The sequence below is a fragment of the Chlorocebus sabaeus genome, chromosome 12 (genome assembly GCF_047675955.1).
Source record: "Chlorocebus sabaeus isolate Y175 chromosome 12, mChlSab1.0.hap1, whole genome shotgun sequence".
NCBI classification, from domain to species: Eukaryota; Metazoa; Chordata; class Mammalia; order Primates; family Cercopithecidae; genus Chlorocebus; species Chlorocebus sabaeus.
The window spans coordinates 27,268,515-27,286,805 of record NC_132915.1 but is presented as its reverse complement, the minus strand read 5'-3'; the positions used below and the strand labels follow the sequence as shown (position 1 = coordinate 27,286,805).

At 36.2% G+C, this 18,291-nt stretch overlaps 1 protein-coding gene across 7 annotated transcripts in view; it reads left to right on the top strand.

The window, feature by feature from the left end:
* SMC5 (structural maintenance of chromosomes 5) overlaps positions 1 to 18,291 on the top strand; it is a 120,939-nt gene that overhangs the window by 82,840 nt on the left and 19,808 nt on the right. For 6 of the 7 annotated variants that reach the window (XR_012094762.1, XR_012094761.1, XR_012094760.1 and 3 more), the window contains exons 18-24: positions 10,503 to 10,628; positions 12,949 to 12,993; positions 13,415 to 13,510; positions 13,965 to 14,069; positions 14,275 to 14,394; positions 16,437 to 16,616; positions 16,700 to 16,795. Coding sequence is in view for 3 of the 7 variants with exons in the window: in XM_007969457.3 (XP_007967648.1) it covers positions 10,503 to 10,628; positions 12,949 to 12,993; positions 13,415 to 13,510; positions 13,965 to 14,069; positions 14,275 to 14,394; positions 16,437 to 16,616; positions 16,700 to 16,795 (768 nt within the window). In the remaining 4 variants the exon portion in view is untranslated. The remainder of the gene's footprint in view (positions 1 to 10,502; positions 10,629 to 12,948; positions 12,994 to 13,414; positions 13,511 to 13,964; positions 14,070 to 14,274; positions 14,395 to 16,436; positions 16,617 to 16,699; positions 16,796 to 18,291) is intronic. The other variant, XM_007969456.3, reaches the window with a different exon arrangement.

The window sequence follows — 18,291 nt, the reverse complement described above, 5'->3', positions numbered from 1 at the left end:
CAGCATTACCTGATACTAAAGATAGGAGAACTAAAGACTAATACCTATCATGAACATAGACCTGAAAATTCTTAATAAAATGTTGGCAGGTCATATCCAACAATATATAAAAAGTAATACATTGTAACCAATTAAGTTTTATCTCATATATATAAGGTTGGTTTAATATTTGGATATTCATCAATATAATTCACCATATTAACAGACTGAAACTGAAAAACTAGATCATTTCAATATATACAGAAAAAATGTCAAAATTCAGCATCCCTTCGTTATAAAAACTTTTTGCAGCTAGCAGTCGAAGGAGACTTCATCTGATAAAGGCTATCTGGAAACCAACAGCTCATATCAATCTTAGTGGAAAACTGTAAACTGACCCCTTACGATTGGGGACGAGGAAAATGCCCACTCTCACCACTTCTAGTCCACATTGTACTGGAAGTTCTAGTCAGTGCAGTAAGGCTAGAAAAATTAAATGTATTAAATGTTTAAAAAAAAAAAAAAACCCCTCCAAACATCATCATCTCTGTGGAAAATCTTAAGGAATCTACAAAAATGCTACTAGAACCATCAATGAACATTAGGAAGATTGTAGGAGATAAGTTCAATATATAGAAGTTCATTGTGGCCCCACCTACAATGAACAATTGGCAATTGCAATTTTAAACAGTACTATTTACAATAGCATCAAAAATGAAATACCTGACTGGGCATGGTGGCTCAAACCTATAATTCTAGCACTTTGAGAGGCCGAGACTGGAGGATGACTTGAGCTCGGAAGGTCAAGGCTGCCACAAGCTGTGATTTCACCACTGCACTTCAGCCTGGACAAGGGAGTGAAACCCTGTCATTAAAAAGAAAGGCTTTGGGAGGCCGAGATGGCCAGATAATCAGAGGTCAGGAGTTCGAGACCAGCCTGGCCAACATGGTGAAACCCCATCTTTACTAAAAATACAAAAATTAGCTGGGCATGGTGGCACACGCCTGTAATCCCGGCTACTCGGGAGGCTGATACAGGAGGATCACTTGAACCCAGAAGGCAGAGGTTGCAGTGAGCCAAGATCATGTCACTGCACTCCAGCCTGTGTGACAGAGTAAGATGCTATCCCAAAAAAAAGAAAGGAAAAAAATACTAGGTATATATTTACAAGACTTGTATCCTGAAAACTATGAAACTTTGATGAGAGAAAACTTTTCTGAGAGAAACTAAATACATTGTGAATCAAAAATTCAGGATTTCTTAAAATGTCATTTCTCTTTCAAATCTATAAATTCAATAAAATTCCCAGCCAGATTATAGAAATTGACTTATTCTAAAATGCAATAGACTTAGAAGAACAAAAACAACTTTGAAAAATAAGTTGCAGGACTCCCACTAATTTTAAAATTTATTATGATGTTACAACAATCAAGACATTGTGTCTGTATTAAAGTAGATATATATGGATCAATGGAACAGAATAGAGAATCTAGAAATACATCCACGTATTTATGGTCAGTTGTTTTTTTTTTTGGTTTTTTTTGGTTTTTTTTTTTTGTTTGTTTGTTTTTGAGAAAGATGCCCAGGGATTTCAATGGGGAAAGAGTAGTACTTGTTACTACTTTGTAACAAGTAGTGCTGGAACAATTGCATAGTCATATGTAAAAAATGAACCATACCTTTACCTCGTATCATATACAAATGAGTCACAGACTTAAATGTAAGAGCTAAAATTATAAAATTTCTTGAAGAAAATGTAAGAGAAAATCTTAGTGACCTTGGTTTTGGCAAGGATTTCTCGGATAAAATAGAAAAAGCACAAATTATAAGAGAAAAAGAATCATTGCATTCATCAAAATGAACAACTGCTCTTCCATAGATGCTGTTACAAAAAGGCAAGCTACAAACTGGGAGAATATATTTGCAATACACCTCACAGAGGACTTGTGTGTAGACCAAGAGGACTATGCCTGTGGGCCAAATCTAGCCCAAGGTCTTGTTTTTATAAAGTCCCTGTGAGCTAAGAATAGTTTTCATATGTTTGAGAGAGAGAGAAAGAGAGAGCGTGTGTGTGTGTAATGTGACAGAGACTTTATATGGCCCTCATGTGGCTCTCTAAGCCTGATTTCCTTATTGGCATTTAAAGTTTGCTGACCCCTGATGGATGCTATAAAAATAATTTCAACTATCAATACAAAGAAGACCAACCCAGTCAAAACATGGGCAAAGAACTTCACCATACTAAAGGAAGTATATGAATAGTAAATAAGCATGTGAAAAGATTCCCAGCCTGACTTTACTAGTCTTAGGTAGAAAAGAAAAAGTATGTGTGTGTGTGTGTGTGTGTGTGTGTGTGTATATATAAAAGAAAAGATGTCCAACCTTAGTCAGTAGGGAAGTTTATATTAAAGGCATGAGTTACACCATAAACTCACTAGAATCGCTAACATTTTTAAAGACTGATCATACTAAATTGCTGAGAATTTGGAGCAGCTGGAACTGTCATACACTGCTGGTGGGAATTTAAAATGTGTATAATCACTGTGGAAAATCATTTGGGAGTTTAAGGGCTAAATATATACCTGACATATGAAATGAAAGGATATGTCTATGAAAGACTGGTACACTAATATGTAACAACTGTCTTTGTAATAGCTAAAAACTGGAAATAAGACCGGGTGCAGTGGCTCATACCTATAATCCCAGCACTTTAGGAGGCCAAGGCAGGAGAATCATGCCCAGGAGTTTGAGACCAGCCTGGGCAACATAGCAAGACTCTGTTTCTACAAAAAATTAAAAATTTGCCTGGCATGATTGTGAATGCCTGTAGTCCCAGCTACTCGGGAGGCTGAGGTTGGAGAATCACTTGAGCCTGGGAGGTTGAGGCTGCAGTGAACTGTGATCTAGCCTAGGCAGTAGAACAAGACCCTATCTCAAAACAAAGAAACAACAACAACAAAAAAAATGGAGGTTAATGCCCAGCAACACCTGAATGATTAAACAAATTATGGTATGTGGAATATTACTCTGCCACAAAAAGAAATAAATTACTGATACACACATGAATGAATCTCAGTGAAGCTGAGTGGAAGAAACCAGACCAAAAGAGAGCCTGCACTATATAATTTCAAAGCTTTTGAGGGTGATAGGTATGTTTATTATCTTGATGGTAATAGCTTTACAGATGTATATATTTGTCAGAATTCATCAAGTTGTCTCCTTTAAATATTGCAGTTTATGATTCCTTGGTTACACCCCAAAAGTTAGGGAGGAAAACTGAAATGAGTTACAAAAAAAATTAAGTTAGAGTTTTATCATTTATTTCACTTGTCTTTTTATTAGTATTTTTATTGTGTTATTTTAAACATATACAAGAATATGAAGAGTAACATAACATCCATGTGTCCACTACCCCTCTTTAACAAATGTTAACCCTTGCCATATTTGTTGTAGATTTTTAAACCTATTCCTGTATTCAGAGTCTCTTTTTACCCTTCCCCATCTATTCTACTTCCCCAGAGTCTGGCACTCTTCGGCAGGGTTATGTACGTGATTCACTGTACACTTAATTTAAATGTAATAAATGTATTTGTTACATAAATGTGAATTATATAGGGGTGGCTTTTTGTGGAAAGCATGCATAGAGGGTAGATTTTAGGAAATGTAGACATAGGCCAACCTCTTCAGACCCTTTGACTTAAGAAAAACAATTTTGCTAGCAGATAAGCAACTAGGAGTATGCAGGCACAAACACACATAACCAAACAAAGCTGAAGATTAGGTTTGATATGCTAGGACTGGGCAAAAGCCACAGATGTGAAAGACAGGAAGGTCCTCTCCTCCACTCCCCACCTTCACCAAGAACAAAGGAAGGAAAGCATGGCAGAATGAATAGCAGTAGTATTCTAAATAGGTAGTCGGTGTCCAGCAAAAAGCAATCAAAGGTAAGTCCCAAATGGGAATGGGGAGTGAAGAAAATGAACTAGCTACCAGAGGAGAGCCTCATCAGGGCTTATTTCCTGGGCATGTAGGGAATGTCATCTGCTGCTTATTCATCTGTTCTATTGGTAAGTAATTGTAGAGTCCATGCTGAAGTTACTTCATTGATTGAGCTTATGAATGTGGTTGTTCCATATAGGAAATGTTGTTATAAAAGAGGTTTCATGAAGAAGTTGACCCATCAGGCAGATACTATTAATATGTATAGCTTTAAATCCAATAACACAGTTGTATTAGTCCATTTTCATACTGCTGGTAAAGACATACCTGAGACTGGGCAGTTTACAAAAGAAAGAGGTTTAATGGACTTACAGTTCCATATGGCTGGGGAGGCTTCACAATCATGGTGGAAGACACGGAGGAGCAAGTCACATCTTACATGGATGGTGGCAGGCAAAGACAGAGCTTGTACAGGGAAGCTCCCCCTTATAGAACCATCAGATCTCATGAGACTTACTATCATGAGAACAGCATGGGAAGGACCTGCCCCCATGATTCAGTTGCCTCCCACCAGGTCCCTCCCACAACATGTGAGAATTCAAGATGAAATTTGGGTTGGGACACAGCCAAACCATATCAACAATACAATATTTGATTCTGGTGCCTGAAGTTTTACTCTTACATCAGTATTAACGAGAAGAAAATGATTTGTTTGTGTCATATTTACAGAAGTATGAAATCAATGGCTTTGGAGTAAGTACGCTCCTAAACTTTAACCCACTCTTGACAAAGTGAGAGATACTCTTCCAATAGCCCTTATAAATGGACTGAGATTAGTACAGATTGGCATGGTGTTCTCCTCTGATCCATTTTGTTAGTAAATAGGATAAATACTGTGTTTGGGTTTGTGTGTTGTTTTTTTTGTTTTGTTTTGTTTTGGAGACAATCTCACTCTGTCGCTCAGGCTGGAGTACAGTAGCACAATCTCAGCTCACTGCAACCTCGGTCCCCTGGGTTTAGGTGATTCACCTGCTTCAGCCTCCCAAGTAGCTGGGACTACAGGCGTGCACCACCACACCCAGCTAATTGGCTAATGTTTGCATTTTTAATAGAGATGGTGTTTCACCATGCCTGGCCTCAAACTCCTGACATCAAATGATCCACCCACCTCAGCTTCCCAAAGTGCTGGAATTACAGGTGTGAGCCACCACACCTGGCCAAGAAATACTGTTTTGAATAGAGCTGACTGCTGTGTTTCTGGAAAGTAGGAAAGTTTTTTGGGGAGGGGGTTTTGTTTTTAATCAGTGAATTACTAATTTTTTTTTTTTAAACAAAGACAGCCACTTTCAAAGTTAAAGTTAAAATTCCTGTAGTTGAATGCATTTTGGTTATTCAGAAAGCACAAATAGCCAACATAACTTATTATGTATTATTTTGATTATATTTTAATGATGTGTAATTTCTCAACACATTTGCTGTTTTGTTTTGTTTCCTTGAGAACAGGGTCTTACTCTCTCACCCAGGCTGAAGTGCGGTGGCACGGTCAACAGCTTGCTGCAGCCTGGAAATCCTGGGCTCAAGCAGTCCTCCTGCCTCAGCCTTTCCAGGTATCTAGGACTACAGGTGCATGCCACACACCTGGCTAATTATTTTTTATTTGTAGAGATAGTTCTCACTTTGTTACCCTGGCTGGTCTCAAACTCCTAACCTCAAGCAATCTTCCCACCTCAGCCTCCCAAAGTACTGGCATGTGCCACCATACCCAGCCATTTGCATAATTTTAAAGTTAACTGGAGAAACTTAGCACATTTTGATTCTTTTTGTTCTTGATCCTTTTCCTTGCCCTTTGCCCAGTTTAGCCATTACCACATTCCTAATTCACCTCTTTCTAACTATCACGGCTACTGCCCTGTCTAGGCATTAAGTCCTAATAGCTGTGGCCTCACTTTTTACTAATTTTGTACTCATTTAACTACCGGGAAAAAAATTGTACTCATTTTTATATTCTGCTGCAGAAATCTACAGCTTTATAATGTTATACATGATCCAAAGCTTTACAGTAGTCTTCTAATGTCTACTTCCAACTTCTAGCCTTTTTTACCTTGGTTGGCTGTTCCAGTGTTCCTACCATTGTTCATAACCTCTGTGTCTTTCCTGTATTGTTTGTTCACCTTTGTCATTCTGAGTCCATTGCTGCTTTTAAAACCAGAACTCTTCCTTGACACACATAAGTAACCTTACTTAACAATACCTCTGACTTTATTTTGCATTTCCTCAGCAATATTTTATACCACTCTGTTTTTCTTATTCATATGTTGATTTGAAAGTTCTTAAATGATCTGAGTGTACCTATAGTCCCGACTACTTCAGAGGCTGAGATAGGAGGATCACTTGAGTCCAGGAGTTCAAGTCCAACCTGGGCAACATTGTAAGACCATATCTCTAAAAAAATAAAAAATAAAATTTTAAATGCTTCTCATTTATAAATACTTTACCAGCCCTTTTGTAAGGTTCTTTCATTTCTTGTTGTGCATACTTAATACATGTTTGTTGCTGTCTGATCCTAGTCATTTGCCACACATTTGAAAGAGTCAAAAATGATGACTAAAAGTATGTAGTAGAATACGTGTATGGTAGTTCACTTTCTCTTTTACCTACTCTTGTTTTCTTCTCGTGTTTGCTGCTGTTTACCTGCACATGATTTTTTCTGTCTTATCTGTTCCTGCTATGCAGCTTCATTTGAACCAAAGAGAAATTTTTTTTCCTACTTGTCCCTTTGAACACATGGCAGGTTGCTCTGAGGAACTGTTGCTACCATTTGGTTTTGTCCTTTTTTCTGTCATGAAAATAAATTCACAAAAGAAGATTGACAAAATTTCAGTAGAGATTGTATTCATGAGGGGACTTAGAGGTAACTAACCACCATGGAGTTTGATACTTTCTCAGATTTTTGGAAGATAAATAGGGCAACAGACCTATAAAACATCCCCTGAGAAAGGCAAATGGTTGGAAGCCTCTCTTTGGTAATGTCACTAACTTATGGACTATTTTTAGGACAAGTTAGTAAGCTGTGTGTAAATCCAAATACAGAGATTGGTAAAAATTTCTGTTATTTTGTTTTTGACCGTGGCAGGTTTCCTGACCACTCCAAGCTTAATCATTATCTGCAGCCATGAGTATGATACCTATCTAATTTGGAGGGATATTATGATACTCAGTTTAATAATATACATCAAGGTGCCTAGTGTGGTGCTTAGCATGAAGCCAGTGTTTCCTTTAAAAGTACAGATTTACATCAGAATTAATATTAGTTATAAAAATGGAAAGTTGTTACATTTATTTGCTTATACTAATACCAAATTTAGGAGTTCTGTGCTTTTCATATGACCTCTCTTCAGGCTACCTGCTTGCCACTCCCTCAAAAAAGAACTGAATTGCAGAGGAGACATTTTTTTTTTTTTACTTAGATGTGTATAATTTTGAAGAAAACATTTTACAAGGAAATAGTATTATTCCCATTATTTTATTGTTTATGATTAAATTAGTTTAAGTAGAATTTATGGTCTTGTGTATTAAAAGTTAAGATTATTATTTTCTAAATTTCAAGTATTACATTAAAATTTAAAGTTGACTTTTTTAAAAAATGAATGATTTTTATGTTTTTAAATGTGTATTCTTTCTGGTAACTGAAACAAATGGTTAGCATTTGAATTTGAAATCAACTAAATTGGAATGAAATTTTATTAAAGGAAGAAATGTGTTAATTTACAGCTAATGTTTTAGTAAAAGTTGATGATACCTGTGACTTAATTTTACTCATATAGAAAATGGTTTTCATTTTATTTGATTCTTATTGGAATGAACTGTTACTAAAATAACAGTTTTAATATATATATAGTTTTCATAAGAAATTCTGTGAATAATTCTTACTTCTTCCACAAGAGGGCCTTCTTCGAAAAGCTTTTTCTTATTTAATGTCGAGGTATTTCTGTACAATTTCCATGACAAATGAACTTTCACAAAAAGAATTTTAGAAAAAAAGATAACACAAATTTTTTCTAGGATATATAACTACAAAGTAATCTTTTTTGAGATGTTAGTGGGGGATATTTTGTACATTTCACTTATTTCTTCTCTTACATCTTAAACCTATGGAGTATTTTCTATTCTCTATTAAAGGCTAGACTCTAAGCAGAAATGTAGATAAAGCCTTTTTACAAGTCTGACTTTACAGCATTATCTGATATAATTATATATGCCTTCCCACTTCCACTCTTAAAAAGCTCAGCAAGAATTGTGGTTTTAAAAACAAAAAGCAAAACAGGTGCTATATGAAGATCTGTGTCACAAACACGTATGTATAGAAAGAATATTTTCTCATATAAATATTTTATTGCACATATGCCACCAAATAGAAACTATTAAATGAGGTTTTATCTTTCTAAGTCCAGAGCTTCAAATTATCAACTCATTGATATTTCTTTTCCATAATGTTCTAATACTTTATTTTTAGCAAAGTCCAGAGGAACAAGAATCAGAAATAGAAGAAATTAGGAGTATTTAGTTTGTATCCAGCTGTTCCTTGTTTTGCATTTGCCTGAGTACAATGGTCCTTAGCAGAGTAGGGGTGATTGGGAGTCTTGACATTTTCTTTTATTTCTCTCAAGCTATAGGGACTGAGGAATTTATTCAAGAAAACCATAGTACTAAGTGGTTAGTATAAAGGATTGCTTGTATTTTCAGTTTGGTCCAGTATATATCCTTTTACTTTTCATAACTATTGTCTTGGTTTAGTTTATTTGCTATCAAACACGTGTGCATAAAAGTCACCTGAAGACCCCCTTAATAATACAGGTGTCCAGACCTCAGCCCCAGAGATATTAATCAAATAGATCTGGAATGTGCTTAGGCCATTCCAGATCCCCCACCCCCAAGTGTTTTTTGTGCCAACCAGAGTTTGAGGGTTAGTGAAAAGAGCAAACCAGACCTGTTTTATTTCTCAGAAATCTGCTAGTTCTGTAACCTTGGGCAAGTTTCTTAATGTGTCTGAGCCACCTCTACAAATAGAGATAACACTTTTCTTTAAAATCATAATTGGGATTAGAACAATTAACAGGATAGTGGTTGTAACAGTGCTTGACCTATAGAAGACATTTAGTAGATGAGATATCTTCCCTATTACATGTGAAATTCTTGCAGTCTGGCCCTTGTCCATTCTACCAACTCTGATCTTTTACATCCTTACAAATTCCTCTCCTCCAACCACATTAGATTACTTGTTTCTTAAAATAAGCAGGTGTTTGAGGCTCATATGCCTTAAAATTCATAATCACCTATCCTTGGAATAGTCATCTGCTGCTGTTCCTTATTTCTTGTCATTTAAGGCTGTTAAGTTGTCATAGCTTCTGTGACCACTCTGACCTTCCCTACATACATACTCTGTCCAATCTGCTCCTGCTGAGAGGTGCCATGCTGTAATGAAAAGAGCATGTGTCCTGTAAGCAGACAGGGATCTGAATCATGACAGTCTCTAAATGTGTGGACTTGGGCAAGTTACTTAATTCCTTTCAGTCTCTCTCTCTGTCTCTTTTTTTTTTTTTTTAATGCACTAAATGAGGATAATATTACTGTGCTATGCTTGTGAGAAATAAAGGGAATAATGTATGCGAAGCACCTAGCCAAGGGCCTAGCACATAAGCATTCAATAAAGAGTACCTGTTTCTGTTATGATAATGATCCTATGTCTCTTTCTCCTTATTCACCTTTCTGTGACCAATGCAGATTATAATACTGGCATTTAATAGGTTCTCGGTAATTATTTGGTGAAGGAATGAATAGGTCCATGAATAAATAACCACATGGAAGGTACTTGGAACACTATCAAGCACGATTTAAAGGTTCTAACTACATTTGAGTGCTGAGTTTTCTGATATGAAGCCTGTGTACTGTGTAACTCAAATCTGATTATAATATAATTACATGACCAGGCCTGGTGGCTCACTCCTGTAATCCCAGCACTTTTGAGAGGCCAAGGCGGATGGATCACTTGAGGCCAGGAGTTGGAGACCAGCCTGGCCAACATGGTGAAACCTTGTCTCTACTAAAAGCACAAAAATTAGCCAGGCATGGTGGTGCACATCTGTAATCTCAGCTGCTCGGGAGGCTGGGACGTGATAATCACTTGAATCTGGGAGGCGGAGGTTGCGGTGAACTGAGATCACGTCACTGCACTCCAGCCTGGGTGACAGAGCAAGACTGTCTCAAAAAAATAAATAAATAAGTAAGTAAATAAATAAATACAATTACCTGGAGCTAAGCTAAACTTTCAGAAAAAGGCAGTAAAATTTAAATTTTACACCTCTTATGGATTAGAGAAATGCCAGGTTATTGATGTGCTGATGTATTTTAAAGTTTAAGTTCAAATTTAACCTTTATAATAAAAAGAGTCATTATTTGAGATACGGTTTCAGATAATTTGATTATAATCAGAATTCAACAATGTATTTAATATGTGGTAGTTTAATAAAACAGCCCTCTGCTTTAACAGTAACATTCAAATTTTCGAAATAAATTTTTTTAATAGCAACATTTCATTGAGTTGGATGAAAACAGACAGAGATTATTGCAGAAATGCAAGGAACTTATGAAGAGAGCTAGGCAAGTATGTAACCTGGGTGCAGAGCAGACTCTTCCTCAAGAATACCAGACAGTAAGTATAAAAAGTATATAATGCTACAATTGCCATATTTAACATATTTTTAAGATTATAGGATCTTAAGCATTGTAACAGGCCATGAAAAATATGATGTGTCATAAAAAATAGGGAGTTTTTCCACATTTTTAAACTAAATAGATATATAAAATAATGTTGCTTAACAGATCAATGTTATTGGTACTATAACATTTATTCTTCCAATACAAATGCCTTTTAATGGGTACAGTTGGAACATACAGTTTTTCATGGAAACATTGTGCCAGTAATTGGTATATCAGAAATAACAAATAGGACATTTTAAAAATAAAGGGAAAATGAAAATGTTTCCCCGGAAATTGGGGTGTTTAATTAGGGTTCAATGGGAGCTGAATATTTAGGACTAACATCTGCCAATAAGAAAAGGAAAAAAGAGGTCTTACTTCCATTATATGTTTTATGCTGACATACCACTCAGTAAAATTAGGAGATGCTGCCCTTTAGTCACATCCCACTGTTAATTTACATACCTCTGTGACAAGTGGGGATGATACTTTGCCTGCATACCTATTCAGAATAATGTCAAAATGAAATTAGAAAATAAATTTTAAAATATCTAGTATTGGTGTGTCTTTTTAAAATTCTTAATTTCAAATGTTATCTATTTCAATAGATAATGAAATGACTAAAGATACAAACAACTGGAAAAAAATTAATGGATTATAATTTTCAAATCCTCAACTGATTTATTTTATGATATCAGACACAGAATCACAGAGAATGGATTCGACTATTTGGATACATACTAAGAACTCAGTAGATATCTTTAAAACAAATTGAGACGCTTATAGACTATCTTCAGAATACATTGTGTTGTTATAAAATAAATATAAGTACAATCTGTACTAATTTTTTCTTTCAGAAAAAGCATGATTCTGTTCTTGATAAGTCATACTGTTTTTGAATCAAAATTAGAAGATGATTAATCATTAAAATGCATTAATTACCTCCTATATGGCAAGCATTGAACAAGACAGACATACTTCCTTCTCAGCTGAAACTTATATTCTAGTCTGGAAGATTAGGTAGATGAAATCACAAATCAAAAATCAGATAATGTCAGATAACAAGAAATGCTAAGAAAAATAAAACAGGGTGAGGAGATGGAGTTACATGGATGAGAACTTGGTCAGGGAAGCCTCCTTTGAAAAGATACCATTTTATAACAGTCCTGAATGAAGAGAACAGATCAGTCAAGTGAAGATGTGAGGGAAAAGTATTCCAGACAGGGAAAACAACTTAGACAAAGCCCAGAACAGAAGTATGTTTGGGACGTTTCAGAATAAAAGGAATCTCATTGGGGTTAAAAATTATCCAAGCAGAGAAGAAGACAGAAGCCAAGATTATGTAGGGCTTGTAGACCATACAAGGAATTAAGGTTGTATTCTTTTGGGATGGACTCCAGTGGAGAATCTTAAACAGAAAAGTGACATTACTACTTTTATGAAAGAGCACTCTAACTTCTGTTCTTCTAGATGGAGGATAAAGTAGGGATACAAGAATGGAAGCAATGAAACCATTTAGAAGGCCATTTCTTTGGACCACGCAAGAGATATATAATGGCTTGAATTAGGGTGATAGCACTGAAGAGAGAGAGGGAGAAGTTGACAGATCTTAGATATCTTTTAGTGACAGAGCCAGCAAGACTTGCTGATGGATTTGACATGAAGGATAAGAGAGAGAACCCCTAAATTTTTCACCCGAACAAATTACGGTGGTATTTACTGTAATGGAGAAGATTGAAGGAGAAACAGGGTTGCTTGAAGTGGTAGGTAAGGTGGGTGAAATCCAGATTCTGTTTCATCTTAAATTTAAGATGCCTGTTAGAGTCAAGTGAGGATATCGAGTAAATAAATGTTGGACACATGAGCTTAAATCTCAGTGAGTAAGTCAGAGATTCAACAAAGGAATATTTGAAGGTCTATAGAAGTTGAACTGCTTTCTAAGAGGTTAAAATAATAAGCTGAAGATATTAGATTAATATATCAAGATCTTTTTCAGGGTTTCAGGATTCATTTTGTACCATGTAGTATACAGCCTTTGCAGGTCGTGCTAAGCCAAACAATGTAATTGTTTGCCTCCCCTCAAAAATAAAAGTGTCTGTTCTAATTTGTCCCCATGGCATGGACTCAGAAGATAGTACCGTGGTGAAATTCAACTGTCAAAGTAATTAGATACTAAGGATGCTTTTTTAGTTCTTCATAAGTGCAGTATAAAGTTCTAACTTCTTGCTCTCTTTCAATGCCCCACATATTCTGGACCCATTCTACCAATTCAGCAAGTACCCACCATTCCAAATGGACACAACTCCTCACTCCCCATGGTATGCAGTACTCATTCTTTTTTCCCAAGCTCCTGTCTTCCCTCTGCCTTGCTCCTCCCTAGCCATTTGCTTTAAGGCCCAGAGATGAATTCTAGGCCTTTGGATTCTCTTAACTCTCCTATAGCATGAACTGATACTTCTTTTCTCTAAATTCCCTAGCCTATAAGATATGTACTGCTGGTTTGAATACTCAACATCAATACGTTGCCTTAAGGTGTTATCCAGTACATACATTTTGTTTTCTTTAAAATACAAACTTTCGAAGGCAAATGACCCTGTTTATTATTCCTTTGTATCCTTGTGTACCAGCATGCTGTTGAACAAATAGTAGATAACTTATTCAGCAGATTATTTTTCTTTTAACTATTTGAATGGAACCATTTTCATTGTATCTATAATGATGGGCAATTTTTTTCTTTAGGTTTTCCAAGACCTTCCAAACACATTGGATGAAATTGATGCTTTATTAACTGAAGAAAGATCAAGAGCTTCCTGCTTCACGGGACTGAATCCTACAGTATGCCTGTTTCTCTACTCCCATTCTGCATCCAGCCACCACCACCACCACCCTCCCCATACACACACATACACACACAGAGTTCCCTCCAGTATTTGCCTCCCACTCTGTACTAGAGCTCTTGGTAATGATAAGCTAGACAGCAGGAACAATGTGCTTTAAATGCCAGATTCTGAATCTATTAGAATTTTAAATAGATTCTTCCTAAGGAACACAATGTTCTGTGCCTTTTCTTTATAAAAAGAATAGTCGGGCTAACCTGAAATACTGCAATGTCTATTTTTTCAAGGATAAAAAATGTCACTTTCAGTATGTAATAAGAACATAAATTATTTGCATACAAACAATGCAGCACAATTGCCATTTTCAGTTAATGTTTTAATCAATGCAAAATTGTATATACTTTTATACTTTGGTAGATTTATCTTAAAGAAGTTTTTTTTCCCCCTGCCAGATTGTGCAGGAGTATACAAAAAGAGAAGAAGAAATAGAGCAGTTAACTGAGGAACTAAAGGGAAAGAAAGTTGAACTAGATCAATACAGGGAAAACATTTCACAGGTAATTTTTTTAGTTTTTAATCTTTACTTTTTATCATGTGATTATTAATGAAATGGGAATGTAGAATAATGGAAAATGAGATGACATGCTTAAGAGAAGTGTGTTATGCCCAGACTGATACTGATATAAAATTTACGTGAAATTTTGTGTCACAATATAGTAATACTGCTTTTAAATTGTGTTTTTATATTGCGTTTATTTGTAGGTAAAAGAAAGGTGGCTTAATCCTTTAAAAGAGCTGGTAGAAAAAATTAATGAAAAATTCAGCAATTTTTTTAGTTCCATGCAGTGTGCTGGTGAAGTTGATCTCCATACAGAAAATGAGGTAAAATTGCATTTGAAATATATTTCTGGCAAGTAATTTTAATTATATGCTTAAAGTACATATAAATTATTTATTTACTTTAGAGTTATATCTGTGAAAAATTTTGTTTACCAAAATGTTGAAAGAAAGGAGAAAACCACCTATGGGATTCTATTAGGGTCACTTTTTTTGGTGGGGGGTGATATTTGGAATTAGTAACTGATACCTTGTAACTCTTTTTATACAATCTGAGTAATTGAATAAATATGTTACTTTATAAAGCTACCACAGCTGGAGTTAGAAGACTCATAAACAGATTAGTTTGAAATATAGTATATATCAGTGTCTTTTTTTAATAATTTAAGAATTCATGGTTGGGTGTGGTGGCTCACACCTGTAATCCCAGCACTTTGTGAGGCCGAGGCAGGCAGATAGCTTGAGCTAAAGGGTTTGAGACCAGCCTGGGCAACATGGCAAAACCCCATCTCTATAAAAATACAAAAATTAGCTGGATGTGGTGGTATGCACCTGTGGTCCCAGCTACTTTGGAGGCTGAGGTGCAGGATGGCTCGAGCCTGGAAGGTGGAGGCTCCAGTGAGCCAAAATGGTGCCACTGCACTCCAGTCTGGGCAACAAAACCAGACGTCTCAAAAAAAAAAAAGAATTTAAGAATTCATGAGAATGAAAATACTGGGAAATGTGCTACTAATTTCTTGTGCTATAAGTTTATGCATTGCAATTTGGGCTAAAATTAATTTTTCGTTAAGACAGGCAAAGGCCAGGTGCTGTGGCTTGTGCCTATTCCCACTTTGGGAGACCAAGGCAGGAGGATCACTTGAATTCAGGCATTTGAGACCAGCCTGGGCAACAGAGTGAGATAGAGACTCTGTCTCAAAACAAAAGTAACTACTGGAAAATTGAAAATTACATATGTGGATTGCATTGTATCTTTCTTTTGGTCAGTACTATCTTAGACCTTAAAGCTCTATTCAATTAATAGGTAACTTTTAATTAGTAAGTTTTTTGTTTTGGTTTTTTTGAGACAAAGTCTCGCTGTGTCACCCAGGCTGGAGTGCAGTGGCACGATCTTGGCTCACTGCAACCTCCACTTCCTGGGTTCAAGCTATTCTTCTGCCTCAGACTTGTAAGTAGCTGGGATTACAGACGCCCGCCACCACGCCCGGCTGATTTTTGTATTTTTAGTAGAGACAGGGTTTTCTCATGTTGGCCAGGCTGGTCTCAAACTCCTGACCTCAAATGATCCACCCTCATCGGCCTGCCAAATTGCTGGGATTACAGGCATGAGCCACCGCACCCAGCCTAATTAGTAAGTTATGTACCTCATTTTTAAGGTAAATCTGAACCTGACATAGAAATGTCATCAATAAGAATAGTAAATAAAACTTAGAGCATCCTCAGTTTTGGCAACATTTATAAAACACTAATGTACTCATTACAACAAATATTTATTGAGCACCTATTATGTGCCAGGCTTGCTTTTTGCTGAGTATTGTGTGTATGTATGACTTAAGTTTTCAAAGTATATGTGTAATTCCTACCTTGTTTTTTCCTTCTTAACCAACTGAAGAAGTTAGGGGGATTCTTGGCCCTCTGCAGTTATCATACACAGCCGCTTCTCTAGCACAAGAGAGCATGGCACTCCATTACATTCTAATTGCTTTCACCTGCAGTTTAAGAACCTAGCACTTTGGAACTAGAATAGATAGTGCCTTTCCAGGACAGAGTTCCTCACTCAGTAATTTCTAAAAACTCTTGGGGAAGCCTAGTAAACTTGAATAGAATGGTATAGAGGAGGAAAATGTTAATTTAATCTGAATATTTCCTTATCTAAATAGATCCTTGAAAACCCTTAGAGCTTTTAGATAGTAACTGTTTGCTTAATATTATTTTAAAAAATACATATATATTTATTGTTATATAAACTAGTGTCACTAAATATTGAATTCTTTACTCTTACTCAGTTAATTCAATCCATTTTCAAATAATAGAATGATATTACCAGAGGAAACTCATTTTTCATCAACTTTTTAAATGTTTTATAGGAAGATTATGATAAATATGGAATTCGAATTAGAGTCAAATTTCGCAGTAGTACTCAACTACATGAATTAACTCCTCATCATCAAAGTGGAGGTGAAAGAAGTGTTTCTACCATGTTATACTTGATGGCACTCCAGGAGCTAAATAGATGTCCATTCAGAGTAGTTGATGAAATTAATCAGGTATGGTGATTGTTCTGTTATTTGGATCTACTTATATTCCTGTAATAGAAATAAATATAATCATTATTATTGCCATTGTTTAGGGAATGGACCCAATCAATGAACGGAGAGTGTTTGAAATGGTTGTAAATACTGCCTGTAAAGAAAATACATCTCAATACTTTTTCATAACACCAAAGGTAGGTAAAAAGTAACCTAAAAGTGGTCATATACTCGGAAATTCCCTGTGACTTAATCATATAGTTTTTGTCCCAATATGTTCATATTAGCAGGAACACTCCCAAAAAAGGAATTTAAAAGGTTAACAGTAATATCTACATTACTAAAGGGACAAGTTCCAGTGTCATGCTTAATCAGAGGAAAAAGTGTAGGAGACATCTTATTATGTTCTAAAATTGAGATTTTCTCATTCCTCTTCTAGAAAAGGTATTCTTTCAGCACTAAAAGATGACTGGGGAATACAACCGCTAAGACTCTGGCTCTTCATTTTCCCAAAAAAGCCTCTCTTGTCATATACTGCCCTTCCTCTTTATTTGCCACTAACACTATGCTGGCCCAGGGGAAGTTTAAGTATCCCAACATCTTCTGCTCACAGGTTAATTCTCATAAAAACAGAATTATGTTTGTAGATAATTTTTCATAATCTAGAACCATTACAATGGGAAATTTGTCAAATCTAGTGTTGTGAGTAAATTAAAAAGCATATATATTCAAAGATGTGTTTATTAATGTAATCAGATTTTTTCCTTTTTAAGTATTCATGAAAAATTTTGGCCACGTGCAGTGGCTCACACCTGTAATCCCACTACTTTTTGAGGCCAAGGCAGGTGGATCGCTTGAGCCCAGGAGTTCAAGACCAGCCTGGGCGCATGGCAAAACCCCATCTCTACAAAAAAAAAAATGCAAAAATTAGCTGGACATGGCAGCATGCGCCTATAGCCCCAGCTACTTGGGAGGCTGAGGCACGAAGATCGCTTGAGCCTAGGAGGTGGAGGTTTCAGTGAGCTGAGATCACACCACTGCACTGCAGCCTGGGTGACAGAATGAGACCTTGTCCCCCCCCACCCAAAAAAACAGAAAAAAATTGTTTTTACCCATCCTACATTCAGATTTTTATTAAATAGTGTCATCTGTATTCTTTTTTTCGCAGATAGTCTTGTGGAATAGTCACATCTGTTAATACCCTACTGCTTGCCAAATACCTTAGCCTACAAATGTCCCTCTTACACACTTTTCAGGATACCAGGCAATCAAAGAAGTTGCTTGAGAAGTGTTTATAAATAAAAAGTAAAAGTATCTACCCTAGGAAAATTATGGAGGACATACTCTTTTCCAAGGTCTGCCAAGGAAGTTGAATAATTCCAGTTATCTTGTGAATCTAGAGGGCTCAATTATTCCTTATTTTGATTGTTCTTTAGGCCAGGCTACAGGTATGCTAATTTAGGTAAGGATTACAGTCTGGCTCGGTTTATATTGAGGTGTTTAAGAGCTTCTTAAGGCTCTTATTGACTGGGTGTAGTGGCTCACACCTGTCATCCCAGTACTTTGGGGAGGCCAAGGCAGATGGATCACCTGAGGTCAGGAGTTCGAGACCAGCCTGGCCAACATGGTGAAACCCCGTCTCTGCTAAAAGTACAAAAAACTAGCTGGGCCAGGTGGTGCGTGCCTGTAATCC